The sequence below is a fragment of the Strix aluco genome, chromosome 13, assembly GCF_031877795.1.
Source record: "Strix aluco isolate bStrAlu1 chromosome 13, bStrAlu1.hap1, whole genome shotgun sequence".
Classification (NCBI taxonomy): domain Eukaryota; kingdom Metazoa; phylum Chordata; class Aves; order Strigiformes; family Strigidae; genus Strix; species Strix aluco.
The window spans coordinates 13,029,195-13,053,690 of NC_133943.1; the positions used below are offsets into that span (position 1 = coordinate 13,029,195).

Here is a 24,496-nt window from a genome sequence, read left to right on the forward strand (position 1 = left end):
TTAAGTGGCTGGAAGGCTGCAAATATGCCTTCTGGAGGCTGGTTAACTTATTCTGGAAAATGAGAGCACAACAAAACTTTTGAAATTACTACCTGCCGTGCAAAGACAACATCAAATAAGTGTGCAACTTCCCTGCTGGATGCCTGATGTGTACCCGCAGTTTTTAAATGAAGGCAAGAACAAATGAAGCTGAAGGACTGCAGCTGATCTGCTTTCCACACTTGGGTTTGTAATTTAATTGCATTGTGCGAAAGAGGCAGGTTAGTGTCACTGGAAATTGGGCACACCATTACTGACGACTCAAATCTATAGGTCAGTGCCACTCTCCAGCTAAACCAGAAACCTCTGAAGTGTGTTACCTGCCATTACAGCAAGTTCTCCTCTAGGTAAAATTCCAGTTAATTGCCTGAAATAAGTCTTTTTGCATTGTCTAAATCCTGAACAATTGCATTTATTTTGCTTTATATTTTCAAGAGATTTTTTTTTTTTTCATGTCTAAACTAGTCATCACAGCTGCCACCAGAAAGGTAATTGGTACTTCCTCCTGGTGTAATTGGCCACAATTCCACCACAGTGCCAGGGTGTTTTGAGTCACACGTGTTGGCCTTACAACCTCTAATAGGAAAAAAATGTTTTATGAAACAGTCTTTTAAATATAAGTGCTCTTAAACCAACAAGTTCCTTGCTAATTTGTTCCAATAGTTACTCACCCTTATTGTAACAAGCATGTGCCTTTTTTCCATTTTGAGTTGTCTGTTCTCAGCTCCCAGCCTTTGTTCCTTCTTACTCGGCCTGCAGAATAAAAAACCTTTCAGTATCTGGCCTTTTCTCCCCGAACATGTTTGCACAGTAATGAAGGGGCCTGTTGGTCTTCTCCATAAACTGAAGAGACGGGGCTGCTTTAAGTCTCTCCCTACAAAGAACTTTCTCCAGGATTTCCATGTTTGTGTCTCAGACCTTCCATTTTCTGACATCAGAACTGGCACTGAGATTTGTCTCCCTTCTGCTCTATACAGAAGGCATGACATTGTTACTCACTTCTTCCTTGTTTATACCCTCAAAGACTGTCTTAACCCTTTTTGGCAACAGATGTGCTAAGTTTTAGAACTCCCCTCAGCTTTTTCTGGGAGAGCTGAGATACTCCCCTTTCCTGCAGCTGTGGATGACATTTTCTTCCTTGTGTTAATGTAGCTAAATGCAAAATTAAGTCACGCTTTGTTTGGCAGGCCTGGCTTACTGAGCAATATATGTTGCTCTGTGTGTTTTCTCACCATGCTGTTGCTTACCAGCGTTTTCAGGAGTGACTTTAGATTTGCTTCTCAGTCACTGATAAAAGTGTCAAATAGTACGAGGTCTAGCAGTGATTTGAGCAGAATCTCATGGAAGCATCCCTGTTTGTTTGAGATCTGTCAGGGAGACAATCTTACTCCATGTGTGCATCATTTATTTTATAGTGTAGATAGCTATCTGTACATATTGTGTATACTGTAGACTGCCATGCCAGGTGATGCATCTTTATAACTAGACTTACTAAGCCTGGTTGAATGACAAGGTCTATTTTTGATGGATTTTAATTGTAAGTTTGCCTTTAATTCTTTATTAATGGATTTCTGATCCTGTTTTCAGATTCCTATCCCTGATGTCAGATTAACCAGTCTATATTTAGCTGGGTTGTCATCTTTGCCCTCTGTTGCTCCACTGACCTGTCTCTGTATCCAGCACACATTAAAGGCAAGGTGGGTGAGACAGTTGGCCATTTTAGGTGAAATATCTGGGCATATTTCCAGTCCTGTTACTGTTCTGCCTGGTTGCTAACAGAATGGCAAATACATCATCCCACTCGCTTTAAATCAAGAAATTCTGAACACCAGCACTTCTATGGTCTGCAACAGGCCCCCACCGCATTTTGAGCACTGCTTTTGTTCTTAATAGATTAAAATTTATTTTGCATCATCCTTATCTTTGTTAGTCATTTCCTTTTTAAGCTTTCCTTATCAAGATTGTATTCTCTTATATCAAGTTTATAGCAACTACCTATCTTGTCTTCCCAAATGCATTGTTTCTTAATTGCTGCCGCCTTATCACTATTGAGCCTCCTGGTCATATAGCCAAAGATTGCCTCATTTTGTAGTTTTAAAAAAAATTTATATTTCCTTTGTCTAGCATCTTAGGAATTTACATTTTTCTTTCTCATTTTCTTATTTTGAGTCAAGTTTACCCAATTTTTCCTTCTAGATTTACATTTTTTACCCTGTTTCAGGGGTAGAAATGGAAAAAATGTGTACATTTATATGTGGGTAGATGTGCATAGATCTGTGGGCAACTCCAGACTGTCTATAACCACCAACTTTCAGGACACTGATTTTTGTCTCTAGACATTATAATATGGCTCAAAGTAACATAGCCAGGATCTCATATTAGAAAGCCTTTCTAGAAATAATTTTAGGAAACTCAGAGTGCCCCATATGTCTCCAGCAGTTTATCTTTTCATTACAAGGGCACTTGAAAAGTAGCTCATCTGTTTTCTGGTGGGCCCATTAGTCCTGTTTCCTGAGCTTTATCATCACTCTCATTGATATGTGCTCGGTAGCCATTTTAGTCTACAGTATTTAAAATTGCTGCTGCTTCTTCCTCTACTTAGTCTACCCTTCCTAAATAGGTAATACACAGTAATTGCCAGTCCAGTCATTTAAGTCATTCCACTACATTACCGTATTCTAAAGCTTATATCATTATTTTTTCTCATTTGTGAGACTGCAAACCATCTCATTGTACATGAATATTAGGAGTAAGAATGAGGAACAAGAAACATCTATGTGCTCTCTGATATTTCAGTGTGGGTTGTTTGTAACACTAAATTTCAGATTATATCACTCCTGTTACCTCTACCTCTTCCTCTTCATTCGTGATGGGAGTGGGATACCCAAGAGAGACGTCTTCACCCTCCACTTCTGTGCCACCACTCAAGCCAGCTCCACCTCCTGAATCAAACCTGGACACAGAGGAAGTTCAGAGTGGGTGTTTGGGTTAGCACAAAACCTAAATTACTAAAAACCCAACAAGTGAGCTGCCCCAGCAGGGTTGGACTCAGCCCACTCAAGACGATGTTCCCCACAATGGAGCTTTCCATGCCATAAATCCAAGATGTGCAGTGAAGTACAGCCATTTCCAGCATCCATCCTCATTTATTCAAGGCATTGGAAGAATCGCTGATGTTTTATAAATAACTTTACAGGGTCCCTGCAGTGTCCCATACTCAGTAATTCAATCTGTTCTCCTTGCTGTGGTTGTCCCTGGCAGCAGACACTTGCTGGGTCTCTCTAACCCACCCAGCCTTGTAGCTGCAGCTTGCATTTCTGCCCTTGCAGCACCACGCTCGCCAGTGGCTGACCCACAGGGCTTCCAAAACCAACATTTCACAAAGCTCTAAGGTGTATACACAGGTTCTTGAGAAAGCAAACACTCACTTAGCCCCAGAAAAAGCCTTGTCTTACCATCTTGTCAAAATCCTGTTTTTATTTGATGTCCCTCTGCTGCAGCAGGAGGTGGGATGCCCTGAGGTCTCCTCCCCCAGACAATCACCTTGCCACATACCCTCGTGAGCAAACCCAATGCAGCATCATGACCAAGTCAGCACCTGTGCAGTGGACGCCCTTTTGCTTTTTGCTCTTTCTGCCCTTGGCAGCGTGCAAGGTCCCATCCCCTCTTTCTACCACCACCTCGCTTCTTCCCGCCTGCTCTTGCCTTTTGGTGAGGAGATGCACCAGATCTGTCCCTTTCCCCTGTGTACATGGCACGGCCACGCTGCAGCCCACCTCTGCACGCTCTTGCCTCTCCTCGACCCCCAGCATTAAACCACAATCTCGGGTGGGCTCCCTCAGTTGCGGCTGCCACCCCGCAGGGGCCGTGCCAGCTCCGCACCCTGCTGCTCTGCTGCCATCACCGAGCATCCCAGGCAGCATGTCCCGGCTCGCCTCTTGCTTCTTCTCCCCCTTCTCCCAGGTCTCCTCCAGGACCAGCACCTCCACTAGCAAATTAACCCAGCTCCATCAAGCAACAAACTTTAGCCCAGCTGTGACCATCAGACCAGGGCCGCTGCCCTCAGTGGCAGACTGGCAGGCTGTTCAGCTGCACCGCATCCAGCACAGCTGCCTGCCCTTAACTGGCATTACCAGAGTGCCCAGCTCTGAGGCAGGTGCTATAAAATGCAGGACAGCCCAACCCATTGCAAAACAGAAGTAACCAGCAAAGCAAGGTCCATCAGTTTCCCCCAGGAAAATAATAAAATCAGGTCCACAAGATGAGTGCAGCTTGCAGGGCACCCTAAGGTGCATAAAACACCAGTGCCTGGACCCACAGGCGTTCTGCCAAACCCCCAGGAGTGCACTGCGAGAGTCCTAAGGCCTGGCCTTCAGAGCAGCTGAACACCTGTAGTTCCCTCAATCCCATCTGGGGGATTTAGCATCTCGCAAAAGAAAAAAAAGTTCTCCATTCATATCATAAGATCTGTCTCCCAAAACACCAGCCCCAAGTGAGGCTGCAGGAGGCAACACTCTGGATTCAGAAAAGAGACCATAAGACTGATGTATGCCATGCCCGTGACTTACCGTAAGCACAGCGCTGCCAATGCCCTCCTGCCCAGCTATTAAGCAGGGATCTGAAATCTCTTTCAGCTTGTCGCGTTGGGATATTTAGGATGTGATAAAGCACCAAGTTTTGAAGCTGAATCTTTCCTTCCCTGATTAGCAAATTTCAGCACAAAAATTCCTTGAGATCTACCTACCTCTGATTAGCACAGACATAGCTGGAGAGAAAGGAGAAGCCGCTGGTCACCAGTTCCTAGGCTTTAATTAGCTGTGTTATTCCCAAGGGATTATAGCAACAGCAAAGCTCTGTTGCCTGCTGCTGCAGCCAAGAACCAATTATATCAAAGTGCCACCTCTTTTTAACAGTAGGTAAAGATGTGTAGGGGCACATTTAATGTGCAGCATTAATACATTTCTCATTCACAAGCTTTCCCTGTTTGGAAGAATCCCAGCATTTTCTTGTTCAGCAGCTTAATTTTTTTTAAACCTGTGCGGCCTCCTGCTCGAAAGGATGTAATTGCTGGGGAGTATCTTTTATCGGCAGAGGCTCTGGTCAGCCCGTTTGTCTGCTAAGGCACAGTAAATTGGCAGGCTCTTGGCTGCTGTGGCATTAAGCCAGAGCTATTACAGCCTACCCTGACAAAGCAAAGGCCTTTATAGATTAAAGGTCCTAAACCAACTGAAAACTATTAACCACATTTTTAGGATTCTGCATGTTCAGTGGTAATCCCCCCCAGTTGGAAACTTCACCATCTGCAGCTACAACTCCAGCCCGGAGTCCCCATAGCTGCCCATTCCTCATCTGCTGGTTCTTGAGAAGGTGATTTACAAAGCTGATATTCCCCAAGCGGACGCAGCAGATACAGGTTTGCCTTTCCTAATCTGACTGAGACCGACACTCTGCTCCTGGCTCCCAGTACTGCCGACACCGCATCCATCAGCTCCCTGCAGTGACTGGGCAGGCACTGGTCTCTGGGTGCACAAGTGTGGGTTCCCCGTGGCTGCCGACCAAGAACGTGACCCTCCACCAGCCACAGTAAATGAGACTTTAAGTGCTGAGGCATTAGTTGTGCCCATTCATCTGGGATAAACACAGACTGGCTGGCAGGTTTTTTTCTGTTGTTTCTAGCCCTGGCATGTGAAATGCGGCCTGGCCCTGGCCATCCCCGAGCACAGCAGCGCAGGTGTTCCTGAGCTACACCCTCCCCGCAGACTGATGCATCGGTGAAGTGAGATGTCAGGAAGGGGGGGGGAAATGGTATTATCTAGTCTAGGCGGTAGCTGTGTGCCTGGCTGCTGGAATAGCTTCCTAAATGTATTCCTGGAGTGGTGCTGGCGAGTGCCAAGCGATAAAACGGGCCCCTGGAGAGGCAGCGGGGCTGTGGGCTCTGCTTGCCTAATTGCATTTGAGCACAGCTTCTCACAAGTGCATCTTTCTTTATCTCAGTGAAGACTGACACATTTCCATTAGCTCATTTGGCTGTGCTGCTCCATTGTGGGGCACTTTTCTACCTGAGGAAGGAGGAATTGCAGTATTTGGAAAATTTGGGAAAGGAGGAGGCTGGAAGCTGATGGATTTACTGCCTACAGCTACAGCCCCTAACCTGCCCTTGAAGTGACAGTTCTCTCTGTGCCCAAATGTACTTGTGTGTCCCTGCTCCACGCTCAAATACAGCTGAGGCCATGGTACTTGCTGCCAGCAGCAAGTTTACTAAGCCAAGATAGGATCGATGGCTTCTGATATGATTTTGCAGTATTAACGAAAAGGCGTACAACGTACGGCTACCCCGGCCCCTGTTCTCACAGCGCATTCACAGTGTTGTCTTTCTAAAGGCAAACAGAGCAAACTGAGTGAATCACAAGATTATCCTTATCTATCTGTGCAGTATTAGTATTTCTGGGATCTTATATTTGGCATGGTCCAGTATTCATCCTTTTACACTTTGCAGCCCCCAGCCCCTTCCTCTGAGGGCTCTGAGTGCTTCAATGTTTGAATGAGCCCTCCAGCAGGCACAGCCTTAGTTTAATATTTAATGACCAATACAACCACATTTGGAAATTCGAGTCCCTAAGCTCTTAAGATGCAGAGCTCTTAGCTGAATATCTGGATTTCAAAATTAGAACTACCCCTCCTGGGCTCTGAATATTTAGCCCAAATTCAGAACACCCCAAAAACATCTGCAGGGGTGTTCAGCCTGCCCAGCATGGAGTGCCCATGGCTTGTGCTCCAAACCCAGCAAGGGAGGAAAAATAAAGACCACAGAAACACTCAAGGGAAAAGCAGGAGTAGAATCATAAAAACAGGCTACAGAATGCAAATAAAAACCAGCTGCCAGCACTGTATGAACCAGCAAACAACATGATCCTTTTCCTACTGACACCCTGAAGCACACGCTGAAGCTCACCGCACACCGCCTTCGGAAAGCCCTGACTCCACTCACCCTCCCTGCATGAAGAGGGAGAATGACAAATCCACCTACGAAGACTTGAGCAAGGACAAGTGAGCAAGAGAAAAGAAATGACAACAGTGAGCGGCAGTTGATACCAAGGCCAGGCGCACACTGGCTTCTTTCTGCCCCGGCAGTTGCTTAGAGGCCTGCTGGTACTGCTGCCTTGTGCTGCTGACAGTCTCTTTGCACACTCGTTAGCATTTAGCAATTTGAGCATTGCTTTACCTTTCGTTGAGCGGAGGGATGAGCTGCTTTTCAAAACGGCTCTGGTTCTCTGCCATGCCACGGCTGCTCCTCACAACATACAACCACACCTCACGCGTCAGAGAATCGTTCCAGACTGGTGGCCGTCCCAACTTCCCAGCAAGAGCAAAAGCATGAGAAGGGCTTCACCATGCCCATCTCAGCAGCCCCTTACACTCTTAGCAGCCTTGGAGGATACTGTCACTCAGAGAGATTAGCCAGGGAGCACAAAGGTAACGTGAGAGTATCCCTCAAGTGATTTCCTCAGCCGCAGGTGAGGCTTCAGGCAGGCAACTGCTTGCACCCTCACACTGCACTCCTCACTACATAATGCTTAAAAATAACGCGTATGTGACAGTGTCTGAATTTACTACATCATCTGTTACTGATCTACCTGATTTCCTTAAGAAATCCACCCATTGGTCTTGCCCTAAAAGAAATCTTACTTCTCTGTACCGATCCCTCCCATTTTAGCTGGCAAGCTATCACAAAACCCTCCTGCGCCAGGAGCTGCACCGAGCAGCTGCTCCATGCACTTTTGCCCTCATTAAGTATCACCCTTTTGATGCTTCAGGGCAGCAGTAAACACTATAACTGAGCAGCATTGTGTAGGACTGGCTTCATCGCTGAAGGTTGGGTTACTTTTATACTTTTGTCACCGAACTACTGGAGTGAAGATTAATCAATGGAGTAATTGCAGAACTCTGAAATCTGTCTGGCTAACCTCTCTTGTGGGCTTCACAGTCACGCAGCAAATGCAGCAGACTCCCACAGCGAGACGCTACCAACACAATGTCACAAAGGAAAAGCCATTAGTGAGCAATTACATTTCAGCAGGATTTCCCCTCTCCACCACAGCCTAATGAGGATAACCAATTCAAGAGAAACTGCCACAAGAATGATGAATATCGAGAGAAAGAGGATGGGAGTTCCTGTAATCTGGACAGAATAAGAAACAACCCCGTGAAGAAAAAGAAAAACACGTATGTTGGAGCTCTGCTCCAAGCAGACAGATGTGAACGTTCGCTCACAGTTAACAGGAGGCACCAACTGGTTTCAAAAGCATCATAGAGGCCCAGGGCCAAACAACAGTCACTACAGACAGTGTACATGCACATGATCACTTCACTCCAGAAGTTAATTCAGTTTTTGGGAAAGACTTCTTACTATCGACAACAGGTCACTGCAACAAACACCTTACTTACAAAAGGGTTAGTAGCTCTGTATCAGCCATCAGCTCCTGGCATACTGTGTGCCATAAAAAAAATAATGCTTCCTTGAAATAAGAACTTCTAGAAACCTAATTTAACTGAGCAGCTTATTTTTTGTTTAACGTAGAAGCTCAACTAAAATTAGGGCATCTTTTCTTTACAGTAATAAAAATGCAAGTGGAAAAAAATCTGTACAAATGCTACCTTTGATTTAATGGGAGACTGCAACTCTACAGATTCTGCCATTTGAAGAAATATTTGCCGATGTGGCCCACCTCTGATGACAGTGTGAGTGATGGAGAGCTCTGGTACACGAGTGAGCCGTTACAGCACAACTTGTTCCCTCTCCAACAGGGCACCATGGCACAATAACGCAACTCAGTACAAGGCATTTCTTCCCTAAATGGATAAATACCCAATTACACTTACCTGCAATGGCCAGACTTGTCTGAAACTGTTAGTACTGCAGTAAAAACCAGCCAAATAAAAGATCAGCAGGCAGCACACAGGTATTCAAAGGCCCAGCACTTGTTCTGTGCTTCAGCTGCTTTGTGCCTTGCTGCTGCTGCAACAGCACAGACCTCGTCTGCTCGCAGTGAGATTTGCTCTGCCCAGCCCTGAGCTGGCCCCCAGCTCTGCAGCTCGCTCGGCACTCACCAACTGCGCTGGAATCACGTCTGCAAGGGGCAGCAACCTCTTCCCATGACATCCACCTTCCTCCTTTAACCAGGACTTAGTGTGTCTCAGTCGCAGCCATGGAACAGAGCCATCAGGGCTTCTTTGTATCTGTCTCTACAATGTACACATAATCTTTTCTTGCTAATTACACAAGAAAATGAAAAGTTTTTCCCTATTGCTTGTGGGAAGCATCCGGCTGGTTGAGCATGGCTCAGTATCTTTTAGCCACATGGTGAAAGGTAAGGTTGGATAGAGACTTGTCCACATGATAGACTTCCAACAGTGGACTAGTAACCTCCATTTAATCTTTGTTTAATTCAGAAAAAAAATTTTAACATAAACCAAAGGCTTTTGGGACAAGGACTAATAAAAGAAGAAAGTTAAGACATCAAAACATTATTCAACGTTATTTCCCTTTAAAAGAGCACTGAAAAAAATCAAGGCTTTATTTGAATAAATGTTACACAACATTCTTTATCATTTACTTCTCAGCAAACCTTAAAGGGTGAATCATATTTTCCTCATTCAAGTCTACAAAATGAAAGAGGCATAGTGACCATTCAATATACAGACAAGAAGGTAGCACGGAGCAAAGCTTAAATATTAAGCAACTAAAGCAAAAAAGTGAAAAGCAATACATTACTGTAATTCTCTAACATTAGAATATCCCTGACAATTTCATTTCAAAATGAAAATCTGCTTTCAAACAAAATGGCTGCAATACTTTCTGTGAAAACAAACGCAAATACAGTTAGCTACCTTGTCTATTTTTATGCTATTTGCTTATATACCCATATTCTCCAATGCAGAGACCTGCATCTCTCTTAAGTGTATTTTTTCTATTTCAGCTGCTGTGTACAAGTGCTCACGAAGGTGAGGAAATAAGAGCACTGGTTACGAGTCAGATGTCACACAGGCAGGCACTACTGGCTTCTACTTACAACATCAATCAGTTTTCAATCCAATGTGCAATAACCCTGCTATTACAGTCCTGGGCCTTTTTCCTGAGCAGAAACTGTTTTGTGCCATGTTGTTTGGTGGCTTCTTTTTTGTTTAGATTTTTTTGTCTGTGTGGGTAAAAATGTAATTTATTAGGCCAAGACCCTCATTCATTGTCAATACAATCGGGGTTTGGTTTCTGGAGGTGAAAGGCTAGCACATGCACGCATCAAATCGCTCCCCCTTTCCTCAAATTGCATGTCTTAATTTTTCTAAATTGTAGTCAAATCTCAGGTCACAAACAGGACCAGACTGCTGATCCTCTTCAACTGGTAAAAAACAAAAAGCAGTGTAGAACAAAGATTAATCTCAAATTTAAAAAAGTATTTGTAGTTTATTATGAAAAAATGGCACAAATTGAACCTACTGTACAGCATTATACAGCTAGTTTTTAATAATTGGGCAGTAAGTATTCAATTTCTGGTGTAAATAAGGAATTTACCTCTGAAAAATATAAACTGAGCCAGCACGAAGCATGAACTGCCTCAGTATGCGTGTATCACTGATAGGCCTATCCTGGATTTGGATGCCTGTCCCAGCCTCTCACTTCCCCGCTCTCCGATTGTTTAACAAGTATAAACCTGGTGCCAATATCAAAGCCAAACGATAGAGTTGTCCTAACTTCAAATTCTATGTGATTAATTCAGGCTCCATACACGAAGGCTGTGAAACTGCCTTTGTGCTGATACAGATGCCTCTCAGAAAGGTATCTCAGTTTTTAAATGATCTAGACAAAGACACTCTATTTTCTCCAATCAAATCAGAATATTAGTAAGGAGGAAAAGAGTTTACTACAAGTCTTTTCACTTCTATAGAAACAAAAATTTGACTAGTAGATTATGTGCACATTTTCATTTCTTCAAAACAAATACTTATTTTCTCAGGTTACATAATAAATCCCCTGCTAAGCACTTTGTAAGAAATGATACTGCTGAGAAAGTGTGCACACAATGTCAAATAATTAGTGACAAATAAATTAATAATTAATAACTCAATATTTCAGCAGCGTGTCCAGCATTCACAAGCTCTACTGAAATAAGTCTTACCAAACACCTTTGGGGGAGGGGAATAAAATGGATAAAGCCCACTGGGTTTCTTTTTTTTGATTTACAGCTATTCAAAGAAGTCAATGCAACTCAGATCAACAACCATCAGAAACACTAATAAAACCTTTGCTCTACTAGTTACCTATCTGAAAAATATTTATGTCAAAAGGAAAAATTAACACATGATTTGCAATAGAAATGCCATTCCATTTAATCACTCTCCATTCATGACTCCCATCTTGTTATAGTATTATAAGCAAAACGCTGCTCTCTGTGTTGTAGCCCTTCTTAACGTTATTCCACAATCCTCAATTCCCTAAGTGTTACAATAGCATAAATAAAATGCAACCATATTCACACAGAAGGAGCTTTCCCATAATAAGAGATACATGGAGTTGTGGTCACTGTCCTTTCCATCACCTCTATGGGAAATATTGGTCTCATATAGCAGGACTGTTCATATTTTACAATACAATTGGTTTCGGACATGCTTTTGATCACAGATCACAGCTCTGCTAACACCTGCACTAAATACTAACTAAGCCTCATAGAATGGAAAATTGCAATGCTAAAGTTAAGAGTTAAAATAAAAGTTCAAAAGTTACAGTCAACTTCCCAGGCAATTGGCTCCATCACTGGCACCTATCAAAACATACAAACGTGACTGTCACATTACAAAAAAACCCAGTTATTTGCAGTGATTCTTCATACTAATAATTCAAGTGGTTCCTTGCATGTAAGTGTCATATAGTCTTTAATAATTTCATGCGTCAATTATTGCAAAAAAGTTTTATAAAATATTTCCTAACATCTTTTTAAATTTTAAAGAAAATGTACATTAGGTACAGGTGCCCTAACAGGGTGCAAGGGGGAGCTTTAACATATTTACTCCCTTTCCCCTTCAAAAAATGTTTACTACTTGGTGAAGATATCAGAGGAAAAATAGGACAATTCAGTCTCAGATTTCTTTCAGTCCTGATGAGCTGGTGCTCTTCGTGGCAGTGTAGTGAGGTTCCATAAAAACAGCAGTTGACTAGTGTCTCTGAGCTGAAAAGGGGAGAGAAAGGGAAAATGGTTAAATGTCTTCCAGTATATATTGCAAAAGTAGGTAAGCAAAATCTGAGGTGGCCAGAAAGGTTACCAGTTCACCTGCTTTGTGCATTGTGTGCAGAAGACAAAAAAAAAAAAAAATTTACATTTTCACAAGACATACACAAGTGAACAAACTCCTCAGTTGACTGGAGTTTTAAGAGGAGCTACTGTACCAATCTATGTTGTATCTCACCCCGTTTCAGCATCCAGAGAGAATTTCAATTTTTAGAGATGTTTAAAGATAGCTAACGAAGGAGGGAGATTAATATACAAAGTCTATACAACGATGTGTAGTTCACAACACAAAGCTAAATCTGACACTGTAATGCCATCTGAATGCAAGACCTAAGTGTGCATGGGAGCACTGAAGTATAAACCTGCTAATCATGTTTCTTTTCCATTATTGCTTATGTTTTCCCATTTGCTCCACAGAACTGAAATAAAATTATGATAAAGCAGATAGAAGCAGTCCAAGTAACAACTCCTGCATGAGACCACCACCGGTCAGTAACCATTGAGGGTAGTGCAGAGTCAGCACAGTCTGCACTGACCGGCCTCTCGTGTAGCGTGGAGAAAACATTATCCTAGAATAACCTAAACTGGAGGAGACCTCTGGAGATCATCTGCTCCGATCCCTTCGCTCAAAAAAACACACAGGAGAACAAAAAAGGTTCCAACAGGCCAGTCTTGTTGGTTTCTTTTACCATTCTGTTGAGCTTTTGACTGCTAGCATTATTTGAGAGGCATGTATACATTTTTTGGTACTGACAACAGCATTGTGAATAACACAACTGAATTTTAAAAAAGACTCACAGCATGGAGTGGAAAATCCTAAAGTTCTTCCTAAACAGACAACTCTTCTGAATACTATCCAAAAGAAATATATAAAATGAGAAGTAGGAGAGAGGAGTTTGTGAAAATGGTCCTACCACAGGAGGAAGCAGGGAAGACAAAGGGGATAACTATGGAGTTTCTCAATTGCTCAGTTGCTCACTGTGCCACAAAATGACAACATAAAACACATAAAAATAATTCATTTTATATCCTATACAATGCAGTAGAATTAAAATAGGAAGGAAATTTTGGAAAGTTGAAACAGAAGCAATGAGGGCTAATTATGAAATTTAACAGATCCAGGCAAAAATGCACTGGGCTGCTATATGCTGACAGTAGACTAGCAGTCATTCATTCCAATATCTACTGTGTCCTCATTTGGGTATGATACTCAGAAATTATATACAATTAAACCTATTTTAGCTATGAACCAGTCCAATATGCAAGAAATAAACCTGCAGAGCCTCTGCAAAGACAAGAATGCTAGGCAAAGTTCCACTGTGTTCAATAGTACTTACTGTTGGTGCAGGTAACTAAAACCCACAGTATTCCAGGCTGCAAAACAACCAATATTGGGTATTAAAGCATATGACCAATAAGAAATTATCCAAAATAAGATTAATATTAAATTAGTATCATGTGTCCATGAAGTCTTGCAAAGAGAAGCTTTTATAGTATGTCAGAGAACCAGATCTACTCAGAAATATCAAAAATCCCACAAAAAGTTGGATGACTGTTCAGCCAGTATGTCCCAACACCCGCACTTCCACATTCAAGCCTCAGGAACACTATTACTAGCCAGCAAACTTTTGTAATCTACAAAGGAATGAATAAGACAAGAATTTGGTTCTGTTATCTTAGCAGGCATACAACTATTACCAGGTCTAAGGAAATGGCCAGTTCACTCTAACACGGGTGTTCCCTCATTCTGATGACAGGGAGTTTTCCTTCTCACACCCCATCTACCAACTTAGCAACCGATGCAGTTGCAGTGATTTTCAGAATCAATACTTGGCAAAGTCTGCTCATTGCAAACCTGGCACTCGTGTTCCTGCCCAAGGCAGCACCTACAGCTCTCTTTCACTCTCTAATTCTTACCGTCGAGAGATCCCAGAACAGCTTGAGCAAACACCAGGAGCTTCACTTCCCCCACCAACATTTACACGCCATCACCAGGGACTCCAGAAACATTACTAGTCTTATCCTCTAATATAGTCCAGTCTTCTGTTTTACCAGCAGCAAATCTCAAATTTATATAATATGAAACCAATGGATATCAAATATCTAATCTCAGACCTAATGCAATAATATAGTACTGGATCCAACTTTTTAATATTAATAAAGTAAAAATCATGACTTCTTCATGTAAATCAAGCTCCCTTTACAGCAACATATGTTCTCCTCACTGCCCTATTTCCTCTCCATGTCAAAAAAAGATACAAGAGACATGCATACATCCATGACAGATCTAAGTAGTAAACACATATTTGGGCTAGAATTCCCAATAATGTTCAGTATCTGCTTGGCTTTAAACATGTACCTTAAATTTCCTTACAAACTTAGGCATGCACTGGAAGTTAAGCATGCTTGTTAAGTGTTACTGCCTCAGATCAGGGCTTTGGAAAAGAAAAAAAAAAAGAACAAAGAAAACAAACTTCATTTTCCTAGAAGAGTGGCTCCCCAACTCTGGCCCGTATGTCATCTGCGAGTTTCTCACTGAGATCTTCCTGCTCATGTTTTCAATTTTTTATCTTGTTTTAGGTACTAAGCTTCTTTAAAAAACTAAAACGTTACTAAAGTCTTTCCTGATTTTACTTTTACACATCAGCCCAGGCAGGAAGCTGTGCCTACAGTCACAAGCAGCAGATGAACTGCCCACAAGGTACATCCTAGACGTAATCCACACAACAAAGATGTTTGAGGATTGTTGGTTTAGGAGACAAAAATCTTTTTTTTTTTTTTTTTTAACCTTTACATTATACCTGTCAAGTTATTTAATCTGATCACATGATGCAAACTTCAGGACACAAGCCCTAAAGAGAAACAGTGTGGATCTTTTCAATAAAATAGATAACAATCCTGACATCAGATTAGGTCAGGGAGAACAGCTGTATCTGAAGTGTTCAAATAGAAGAGGGAAATAAAATAACAGGTAGCTCATTACCTCTGTCCTAACCTGCTTTGCATATGATTAGTTGATAGCATAGTGCACCCTTCACTTAAGGCAGGGCTTAAACCAGACAGACCTGCCAAATTCACTGATAACTTCAGTGCCCCCAACCTGAATCCACAGTGGTCTGTCAGACACTGTAAAGGAGCAGCAGGACTCGTCAGTCTGATGTAAAATGCTGCCATTTGTTGAGACCTATGGTAGAAAAAATCCAGTTAACAGGAGTAAAGAATTGACGAAGGTTTAAAAGATAAAACAACCTCCTTGCCTGCCTGAATTCTTACTGGGTGTACTGCTTTTGCTTTCCAGAAAACAGCACACCATGAAAAGATGCTAAAAGCTCACAGAAAAATCAGGTATCAACTTTTTTGAGCTTGAACTGGACTTTACCAGCAGAGTTAAAGGGAAATTACACATAATGTAGCAAACAAACTAGCAGACAGCAAAACAAAGTATCTACCTGTACAAACACCTATGCAAACACTGTACTGCCCACTGAAGAACTTGGTGCTCAAAGCCAGAGTGATACTACGACATTTTGCTGGACAAAGTAACTACCTAGAATAAGTGAAAAATGAAGCAATGGATCATAATTCATGGTGACCATGACCTTTCTGTATTTTAGAGTAAAAAAAGCAAACTTAGGGCACTATCTATTCAATATTGATAGCATTACATCCATCGTGCAATGCAGCCTGTGAAAAACCAGATTTTTTCATATACTGAGAAATGCAAACACGTGTCACAGCGAGGCAGACAACTTGCTATTGTGACAATAAACTGGTAGCCAAGTCCGGTTAATCATTACTTTCTTCCACGTCTTAAATTTGTCTTGCTTTCTAAAATGTGAAACCCACCAGCTATTTCTCCCCTTTTTAGGCCATGCCTCAAATGACACACCAGGTTTCCCCTTCAGCTAAAAACCATAAAGGTGAAATTGTACCTTCTTTTGGCTTTGTATCCACACACAAAACTGTGTGTATGAACTGCGTTCTTTATGGTCAAACTACCAAGAATTTCTTTATTATAGTAATTAAATTTGCTTAAAAGAGAAGCAGATGAGTCACAGTTGTGGAGTATATTGGAGTTTCTTTCTATTTTGCTTCTCATTCTTTATTAAAAGTATTATAAACTGTTCCCATTTGGTCGCTCACAGTCTTCAAACTGAAATTCAAATCCTTGCCAGTCACATTATAATCTTTGTTGAAGTGATTATAGGATGGAAGAAAACTGAGACAACAGAAGGCGAAAGACCAAATGGACCAGTTGCTCTCGTAGATGCTATGATTCGGAGGCAAAAATCCAGGGTAAAAAGTAGATTAGAAAAATAAAGGTTTATTAATTTTAAGAGAGTGCATTCAACTACCGCAGAATCTCGCCATGCCAATATATACTAACCATACACTTGTTACCTGCATGTTTGGCAAAATTAATGAACATGAAATATTTTGTATGGGAACCTTTGTATTGTCACAGTGAAGCTGACTTCAGAGTGCTGCATGTGGATGTAGCCCAGAACAGTGAGAAATAACCTTGGGCTGGATTGCTATAACGTATGAAAACTGATTAGGGGATGTCTGATCTGCCCAGTTAAAATATAATTGGTTTTACATCATTTTATTTGGATCAATAGCAGTGTTTAGTATAGAAAAGGTTTAAGGAAGGAGTATACAAGATCAGGCTTCTGAGACACAGTGACTGAAAAATAAAGCCACACACGTGCAGTCACATATCTTATTCTCCTTGTATTGTGGAGGAACGTCTCTTACCCTGCAGATTTCCCTGGTGTGAACCATGCGGAGCAGGGGCTGGCAACCCAGAGAACAAAAGGTACAAAGAGCAGAGTTGCCACAAAGGATGAAGTGTCCCTGGGTCCTCACAGACAGCACGTCCACACTTGCAAGCCGCCTGCGTCGGCTCAATATCCATGTCATTAAATTCCCCGACCCTTGTGAACGCAGCAAGTTGTCTGTTTTATCAGTCATTCAGTGAGTTAATTCACTTTATCGTGTAATCCATGATTTGTAGGCGAGTGATAACAAAGCCTAATTCTGAGGGTACGGCTCTCCACTGATGTACAGTATGCTCACAGCAGTCTGGACTCTGTTTTGAAGCAGTTTCGTTCAAATGCTGGAGACTATGGAGTCATCATAAAAATTACCACCAGTAATAAACGTGCATGTGTATTAGGACAAGCACTGATGCGGCTTATGGCCTTTCACCACTGATGTTGTGAATGTCTGCCCCAACTCAACTGCGTTTTACACAGCCTTTTTCCTGGGAGTCATCACTGTGATGTGGATTCTGATTTTTTTAATGTGAAAATCTTCACAATCCTGCTGATTCACTAATGTCCAAAGAAAAGCATTGCCTTTGAAAGAATTTGGTTTTCTCTTCAAAGGAAAAGCAGAAAGACAGCAGAAAACAGGCAGCCATCAAGAGGAAGAGAAGGCAGCCCAGAAGGACAGGGAAAGTAAAAATAGCAGTATCTCCAATCACAAACTCTGAAGAAAATACCTAGCTCTTACAGTAACGAGCCCAAATTTAAATAGTTACAGTAACATATATGCAACTTCTTTAGGGGGCTAATACTTTGTCTACATGCAAAACTACTTTAACAGAAGAAACAGCACATGTTATTTTACTGCTACAGATTCAAATTTTAACTAGTTAGGAAGAGTTAAAATAGGCTTCTCTTCCAGATGATGAATTACTAAAAATCAAGCAGAACTTTTGCCTTGCTCTACAGCCCAAGACAATCTTCAACTTGAGCAGGGCCTCAACTACAGGGAAAATCAAGAGCCGTAACATTCTTTAGTTTGCATGCTAATTCCCTGAAATATATATATATAACACAGTATCAAGAATTTCTAAAACTCAGCCAAAACCAGCTTTTTCATGTAAATAAGAATCAGAAAAGATCAGGTCCCTAAATCCCTCAACACTTGAAAAATCTCAAGGAAAGATTTTTTTCCCCAAAAATAATCAAATATTGCTAATATGATACTCCAACCAAAAAATATTCAATGTTCAAAATCTTCAGCTATGATTTTTAACAGCAACTTGTAGGGAGAAAGGGTTTGGTTTGTTATTTTCCCTAGCACAATACAGGAAAACAGGTTTGCTTTTCTTCTTTTTTTGGAAGCAAAGGTAGAGGGCGGGCGATATTTTTAGTACTAAGCCTTCTCTCTCTTGTTTTTCTTGGAGGTCTCAGGAATCAGGAGTGATTTGGGAGCTTTCACAAAGATATTCCCAATGTCTTTCATGACATCCAAGTTAAATGAGCATCATGAAACCAGTAAGAGTAACCTGATAATTTCCTTCTCCTACTGCTCAGACTTCTGCCACAACCACTAGCAAACACATTTTTTAGTATTTTTACCAAAACAAAAAAAGTTTGTGTGTCAGAATCAAAATCTCTACCTACTAAAAAACCACTACAGATGGCCAGAAGACAACTTTGTTGTTAATCACCTTCCAATCGAGGTTCCACATGTAACCAACAGAACAGCAAAACTAACTAGACCATTCCTAGTACTAGCAAACATAAAGACGCATCCTTACCACATTCATCTGCGTTCCTGTATGAAGTACTAACTGATTTTAGGGCTGACTTTAGTGGTGACATCTGAAGAAAAGCTGACATGATATGCCCCTTACTAAAATCAGTATCAAGATGACTTTAGATGACTAAAGAACCAGATGACATGAAACAGTCCACAATTATTTATGAAATGCCATTCATACAGATATGATGTGTCCACTGAAGCATTTAATCAGGTCATACAGAGCAGCTTGAGATTCTAACCCTAACTAAATGTCCTTGAAAAATCCAGTTCTTATGGATTCAGTTCCTTTTCACCAGAGCTACTAATTATCAAAACTGGCACCACATGCTTTAAAATTCTGAACCACTGCAGAAGGACAATTAAACACTAGTGTTTCCTAAAGCCAAACAAAAATCCTAAATGTTACTAAATAAAAAATGATGCAAAATTAGTATTTAAGTAAATATTTTCTTGGAATTCTATCTGCTTACCTTAATGACAAAGCAAGTACTCTCTTCCTCTTTATTCACTTGTTAAAAACAGGCAAGAACAATTCTGTCACCAGAATTATTCTGCGTTTCTGTTACAGAATCTTTTAGTGATGGTAACAAGCTAGTGAGAACGCAGCTTGCCTTCCAAATCATAGATTCATAGCACATGGCTGGCACGTATAAGAATATTTCTTATTCGTATTACATATTTGACATCAAAACCACTAGTAAGCAAACATGAAAACCGACCTAGACCTATTTAAAACAAAAAAAAAGAACACCCTAATTTAAAGTTGACATGTTATATAAATGATGTCACCCAAACATGATTTTGCATAGAAGAGGCCCCTGGCAGGAGATGCAGTGCGGCTCTCCTGAACTGGAAGCTCAGACTCTACTGTTAGAAGGCCATAATTCCATTATACCAAGCGTGATTCCTGCATGACTGGGAACAGGACGCATGAGGCAGAATCTACATATTTCTACAAAGATTCTGTTTTTCCAAAATCAGAGTTGTTAGTAATAAAATGGGGTCAGGATAGATCATCTATTCTATCCCACACCCAAATGCAGGATGAATTTAACCCATTCTTGACAGAAGTTAGCCTATTCTATTGTTTTTAAAAACTTTTAATTACAAAAACTATGCAACTCTCCAAACAACACCTAGGTTTTCACTATAACAACTGGAATAAATTTTCTAGTGCCTAATCTTAACTCCCGTCTTATAATTTTAAATATTATTTCTTGTCCTAGTTGCAACCAAACAGAACCACTTTGCCTCTGCACCTACCCTGCAGGTATTTGCAGACCTCAAATATCCAATAGTCCTTTCTTCCTTCTCTGGTCTGAGGAATAAAATCATTGGCATATAAACTGCATTCCAGTTGTTCAAAATATGCATGGTCCCGATTTTGAAAATAACTTCTCAAAGATGTAGCCCAAATGAATCCCACAGATCCGTTTTTCTTCATGCATTGAATGAGCAAACCCTGAATTTAAATTTGTAACAGGGGATCCTGCGCCAACTTATACCTGCAGCCTGTGTTGTTAACATTATCCCCTTGGACCATGGGTAGGTAGGTAGAGAACATCAAAGACTATACATGTCCATCGCCACAAGCACAGGAAATCACAGTTTTCAGCCCCGTGCGTACAGAAACTATCTGGGAAGGTTATGCAGGCACACAAGACCAGCTCTTACACCCATTTGCCTCCCTTATTGGATGTACAAGGTGGCTTAAGTCTTCTAAGGTATAAAAGCCCTGGTCTTATTGGTGACACTCATTTTCCATGCTGCTGCTTACCCTACACCTCATGCCAAGAACACTGATTGCTTTTTCTTGGGGAAAAAAAAGGGGCCATGGATCTGAGTTTCCTTCAGCAACAAGTACCTGTTGCCAGTGCTGCCCCAGGGAGAGTTATCTCCCACTGCTGAATCAGGTAGCAACAACAAAACCATGCAGGGAAAATAGCATGACAGCAAGCCAGTCACCAAATCACTGTCTCCACAGCCATGCCTCAAAACTGCTATTTTGCCTTCTGTTCACAGAAGGGCAGTTGTGTCATGATGTAATTTAAGAAAAAAATTCACAAATTAATCTAAATTACAGTCTGGATTGGTATACACATCCCAGGTATTACAGAAGAAAGACTGAAATGTATGAGTAAATCATAGGAAATCATAAACTGCTATTAGGATCTAACAATCAAAAACCAATAATCAGAGATATTTCTGACTTAGGGAAGAAATCACTGCCATTAGATAGGAGTTTTGTAAAACCCTGTCTAAATGATCATAAACAGTTCTTGACACCAATGTCAGAGAAAGATGAGTTCAAACTACAACAGCTGCACAGAAATGCCAGTAAGATGAGCAGGGAATAGAAAAGCCATCTTACAAGGAGATCTTATTTTATCTAGTTAAATGGCCATACTCTATAAATACACTAACAGGATGACACCGTAGGAGGGAACTTTTTAAACTAAAATATGAAGTTGTCACAAAGAACAGCAGTTGAGGTGTTTTAAATGTTGAATAGGAACTTGCCATCATAATTGTTAAGGGCATGTATCAAAACAGAGGTTCTTCTCATTACAGATTAAGAGTAATTTGAAGCTGAATACTTACATCCACACCTCACAAGCTTGGACCTAATGGATCTTCAGATAGCTTGACAGCTACTACAAAAGTTTTCAATGCTACAGACCCCTACCTGTCCTGATGTTAAACGTGGATGATCTCTGATCACTATAGTCACGTCAGAAGAACCTTTAAGGAAGTTAATTATGCAAAACCTCTGTTGTTATTGATACTTTATTTATTTATAGGGATAATTTTACTATATTACTGCAAGTATAGCCTGTCTATATCCCCAAAAGGTATGCTACTATATCCTCTCCTAAAAAGACACACACACACTTAATATAAGCACAGCTTAAACTGACATAATCCTTTAGCAAGTCACTCCATTTCCACAAGCATGAAGTAGATTCTAGATGAAGTTCAAACAGTTGACTGTGGGACAATAACATACGTTTCACCAAAATTCTCCTACGGGCTCCCTAAAATAGGAGAGCACTACTCCCTTCTACTGAACTTGTGGAGTAACGTATTATTCTCAAACTGCCAACTTGTAGCTCTCCTTCCAGTAGCACATCTAGTTGACTACACCAAGTTCCTCTCTTCCTTCAGGTTCCCTATGACCTTTCTATTTATACCCTTAAAAAGTAAACTGAAAATAAGAACAGAAAGCACCTCAGCTTTTAACCACTATAAACTCTGTACCGTCAGATCACTTTCTAGTTTGTTTTTAAATAGCATACCTACACTTTTACCAAATGGCTTATGACACAAAATACTGTCACCTTACTGCCCTTTTAATCATGAGCTCATTCTACTTAACTTCCAGTTCACAGTCTTTGTCTACAAGTTAACATAGTGATCCCACTGCATTGACTGAATTTTCTTATTCCTGTAGGCATTTATTAAAATACAATCATAAAGAAAGAGATGAACTGAAATAGCCTTTCACTGATTGTCAGCCTCCTCCTTTCCAGAATTCTTCAGCCAAGGCAGCAGCTCTATTTTTTCACTGTACTTCACAGAACATGTATGAGGACAGATGATAATGCTACTGAGGACTAGCTACTAAGATTTATTTTCCAAAATTCATGTTTCTATTCTATTGTGACAACTTTAGCAAGAGCTTATAGAAGACATGAACAGAAATCAGTTTCAGGACTCAAGAGAGTTAACTAGAAACAAACCTAAGGCTAGCAATGCCAAAAAGGAACTCTCACCCCTTCCTCACTTCCATTGATGTGCTATTTCTTAAACCTAATCTCATTTAGAAACTACTGTTAAAAAAAAGGCATTTTACAAGATGCTGATAAAAATAAGACTTCCCAACCTTGCACAGCTGACCTAAATTACCCCCACTAAACACACCCCTCCTGGTGAGGTAGCTGCTAGTTATGTAGGTTTCAAACTAAAGATAGCACTGTCTAAAAGAAAATACCATATAATCAGAGGTGATTATCTCATTTAAGTGTTGACATAAAATTACAACTCTGATTAGAAAAATAACAAATATTTGTTCAGTTTCCTGTAGAACTCCACTTCAGAAACATACAAATATTTCACATTTGCTCATGAAGCAATCACACCTTCAAACACTCCCGTTAAAGGAAATCTTTATAAGTTTTGGAATAACTACTCTCTCAAACATTTTAACTGAAGTGAAAGATCTTCAAAGGAAAAGCAGGCTTGTACTAGAAACTCACCATCTCATGTCATGTCTTCCCCCTAAATTGAAAGACCATACATATTCAACAACTACACTGAGGAATTTCATTAATTCAAAAAGACATAATTTGAAATTTATTATATTAAGCTAATAGAAAACTAACTCTTTCTACTGATGTTTGTCTTCCCAAGACACAGGTTGCTTGCAACAGTTGCACAGCTTAATTACACAGATGCACTATCATGACACTTGTACAGGTCTGCTCCTGTCACGAGTTATTTGAGAAGTCATTTAAACTCTCAGGCTAACTCGGAGATGGTAGATGTGTACCCAACTGCAAGAACAGTAGTCCACACTCAAAGTGTAGGCACTGCTGGGAGCAGATAGGCACATAAAAGTGTAGGGTTTTCACGGTTTGTAGGTAAAACAGCACTAAACTTATTTCTAAGTCTTCAAAGCTGATCTACATGCAGCATTCATACTGCCATAACCAACGTTACTTACTGTAACCAGACTTTACATTAAGCCCAACATTTTCTCCACTGTGAGGTCTGTTTAGATATACCTAGAGTGTTAGCTACTTCAGAGTGAAAGGAAAATCATGGATGAGTACGAACAGGGTATTTTCAAGCTAATGTAACGTGGTGCTGTTCTATTTGTTTTGAGACCTGTTAAGTCTGAAGTGATAATGCACATCCACTATAAAACTTAGGAAAGACTTCTTAAGACTGATCAATTACACATCAAAACTACGACTCTTTAAATGCCTTTCATAAACAGTTCTTTTGAACATGAAACAATCTAGAAACCCCTCTCATAGTTGTTGCTCTCCCATCTTACCATGAACACCTGAGCAAACTTTGACTATGTATGCTTTAATACTATTCTAACTTTATATAAATTGATAAGAGCACAAAGCTTCCAGATCTTTTAAAGAAAAATTAACAACATAAATATTGATTTCACCACTACTTGGCTCAGAACTAACTTATAACCAGTTTGAGCTTCTAAATGTCAAGGAACTAGCGTAGGCATCTAAACCACGTTGTGTGTTCTTGACTTCAAAAAGCAGTCTGCTTTTGTAACAAAGTACAGCTTTACTTAGAGTAACTGTTTCTGTTTGCAGGAAAGAATACACAGAAGTGAAACAGGATTTTTCCAATTATTTTTTTTTTTCCACATTATGAAATTTATTGTGTGTTTATCACATTCAAAAAGCATTGACCAGTGGGGTTGTTTTGGTAACTGTTAGAATGCCAAGGTAAAGCTGGTATATTTGGAAGCTTAATTAGCACCTAATGGATGACCGTAAACTTGAGGAAAATTTGAACAGCCATGTATTTGACACTTTAGACTTCTAATAGTTCTGTGGACAGAACAGAATAATTTAAAAAGGTAA

At 40.6% G+C, this 24,496-nt stretch overlaps 1 protein-coding gene across 9 annotated transcripts in view; it reads right to left on the reverse strand.

Annotated features, from left to right (window-relative positions):
* Positions 1-24,496, reverse strand: part of PWWP2A (PWWP domain containing 2A) — a 54,293-nt gene that overhangs the window by 12,603 nt on the left and 17,194 nt on the right. For 2 of the 9 annotated variants that reach the window (XR_012625026.1, XR_012625028.1), the window contains exons 3-4: positions 2,884-2,992; positions 711-792 (exon numbers count right to left, since the gene is read on the reverse strand). Coding sequence is in view for 2 of the 9 variants with exons in the window: in XM_074838915.1 (XP_074695016.1) it covers positions 15,470-15,504 (35 nt within the window). In the remaining 7 variants the exon portion in view is untranslated. Of the gene's footprint in view, positions 1-710; positions 793-2,883; positions 2,993-9,596; positions 12,261-15,303; positions 15,505-24,496 lie in introns of those variants that run through there. The other 7 variants (XR_012625027.1, XR_012625024.1, XM_074838916.1 and 4 more) reach the window with 5 other exon arrangements.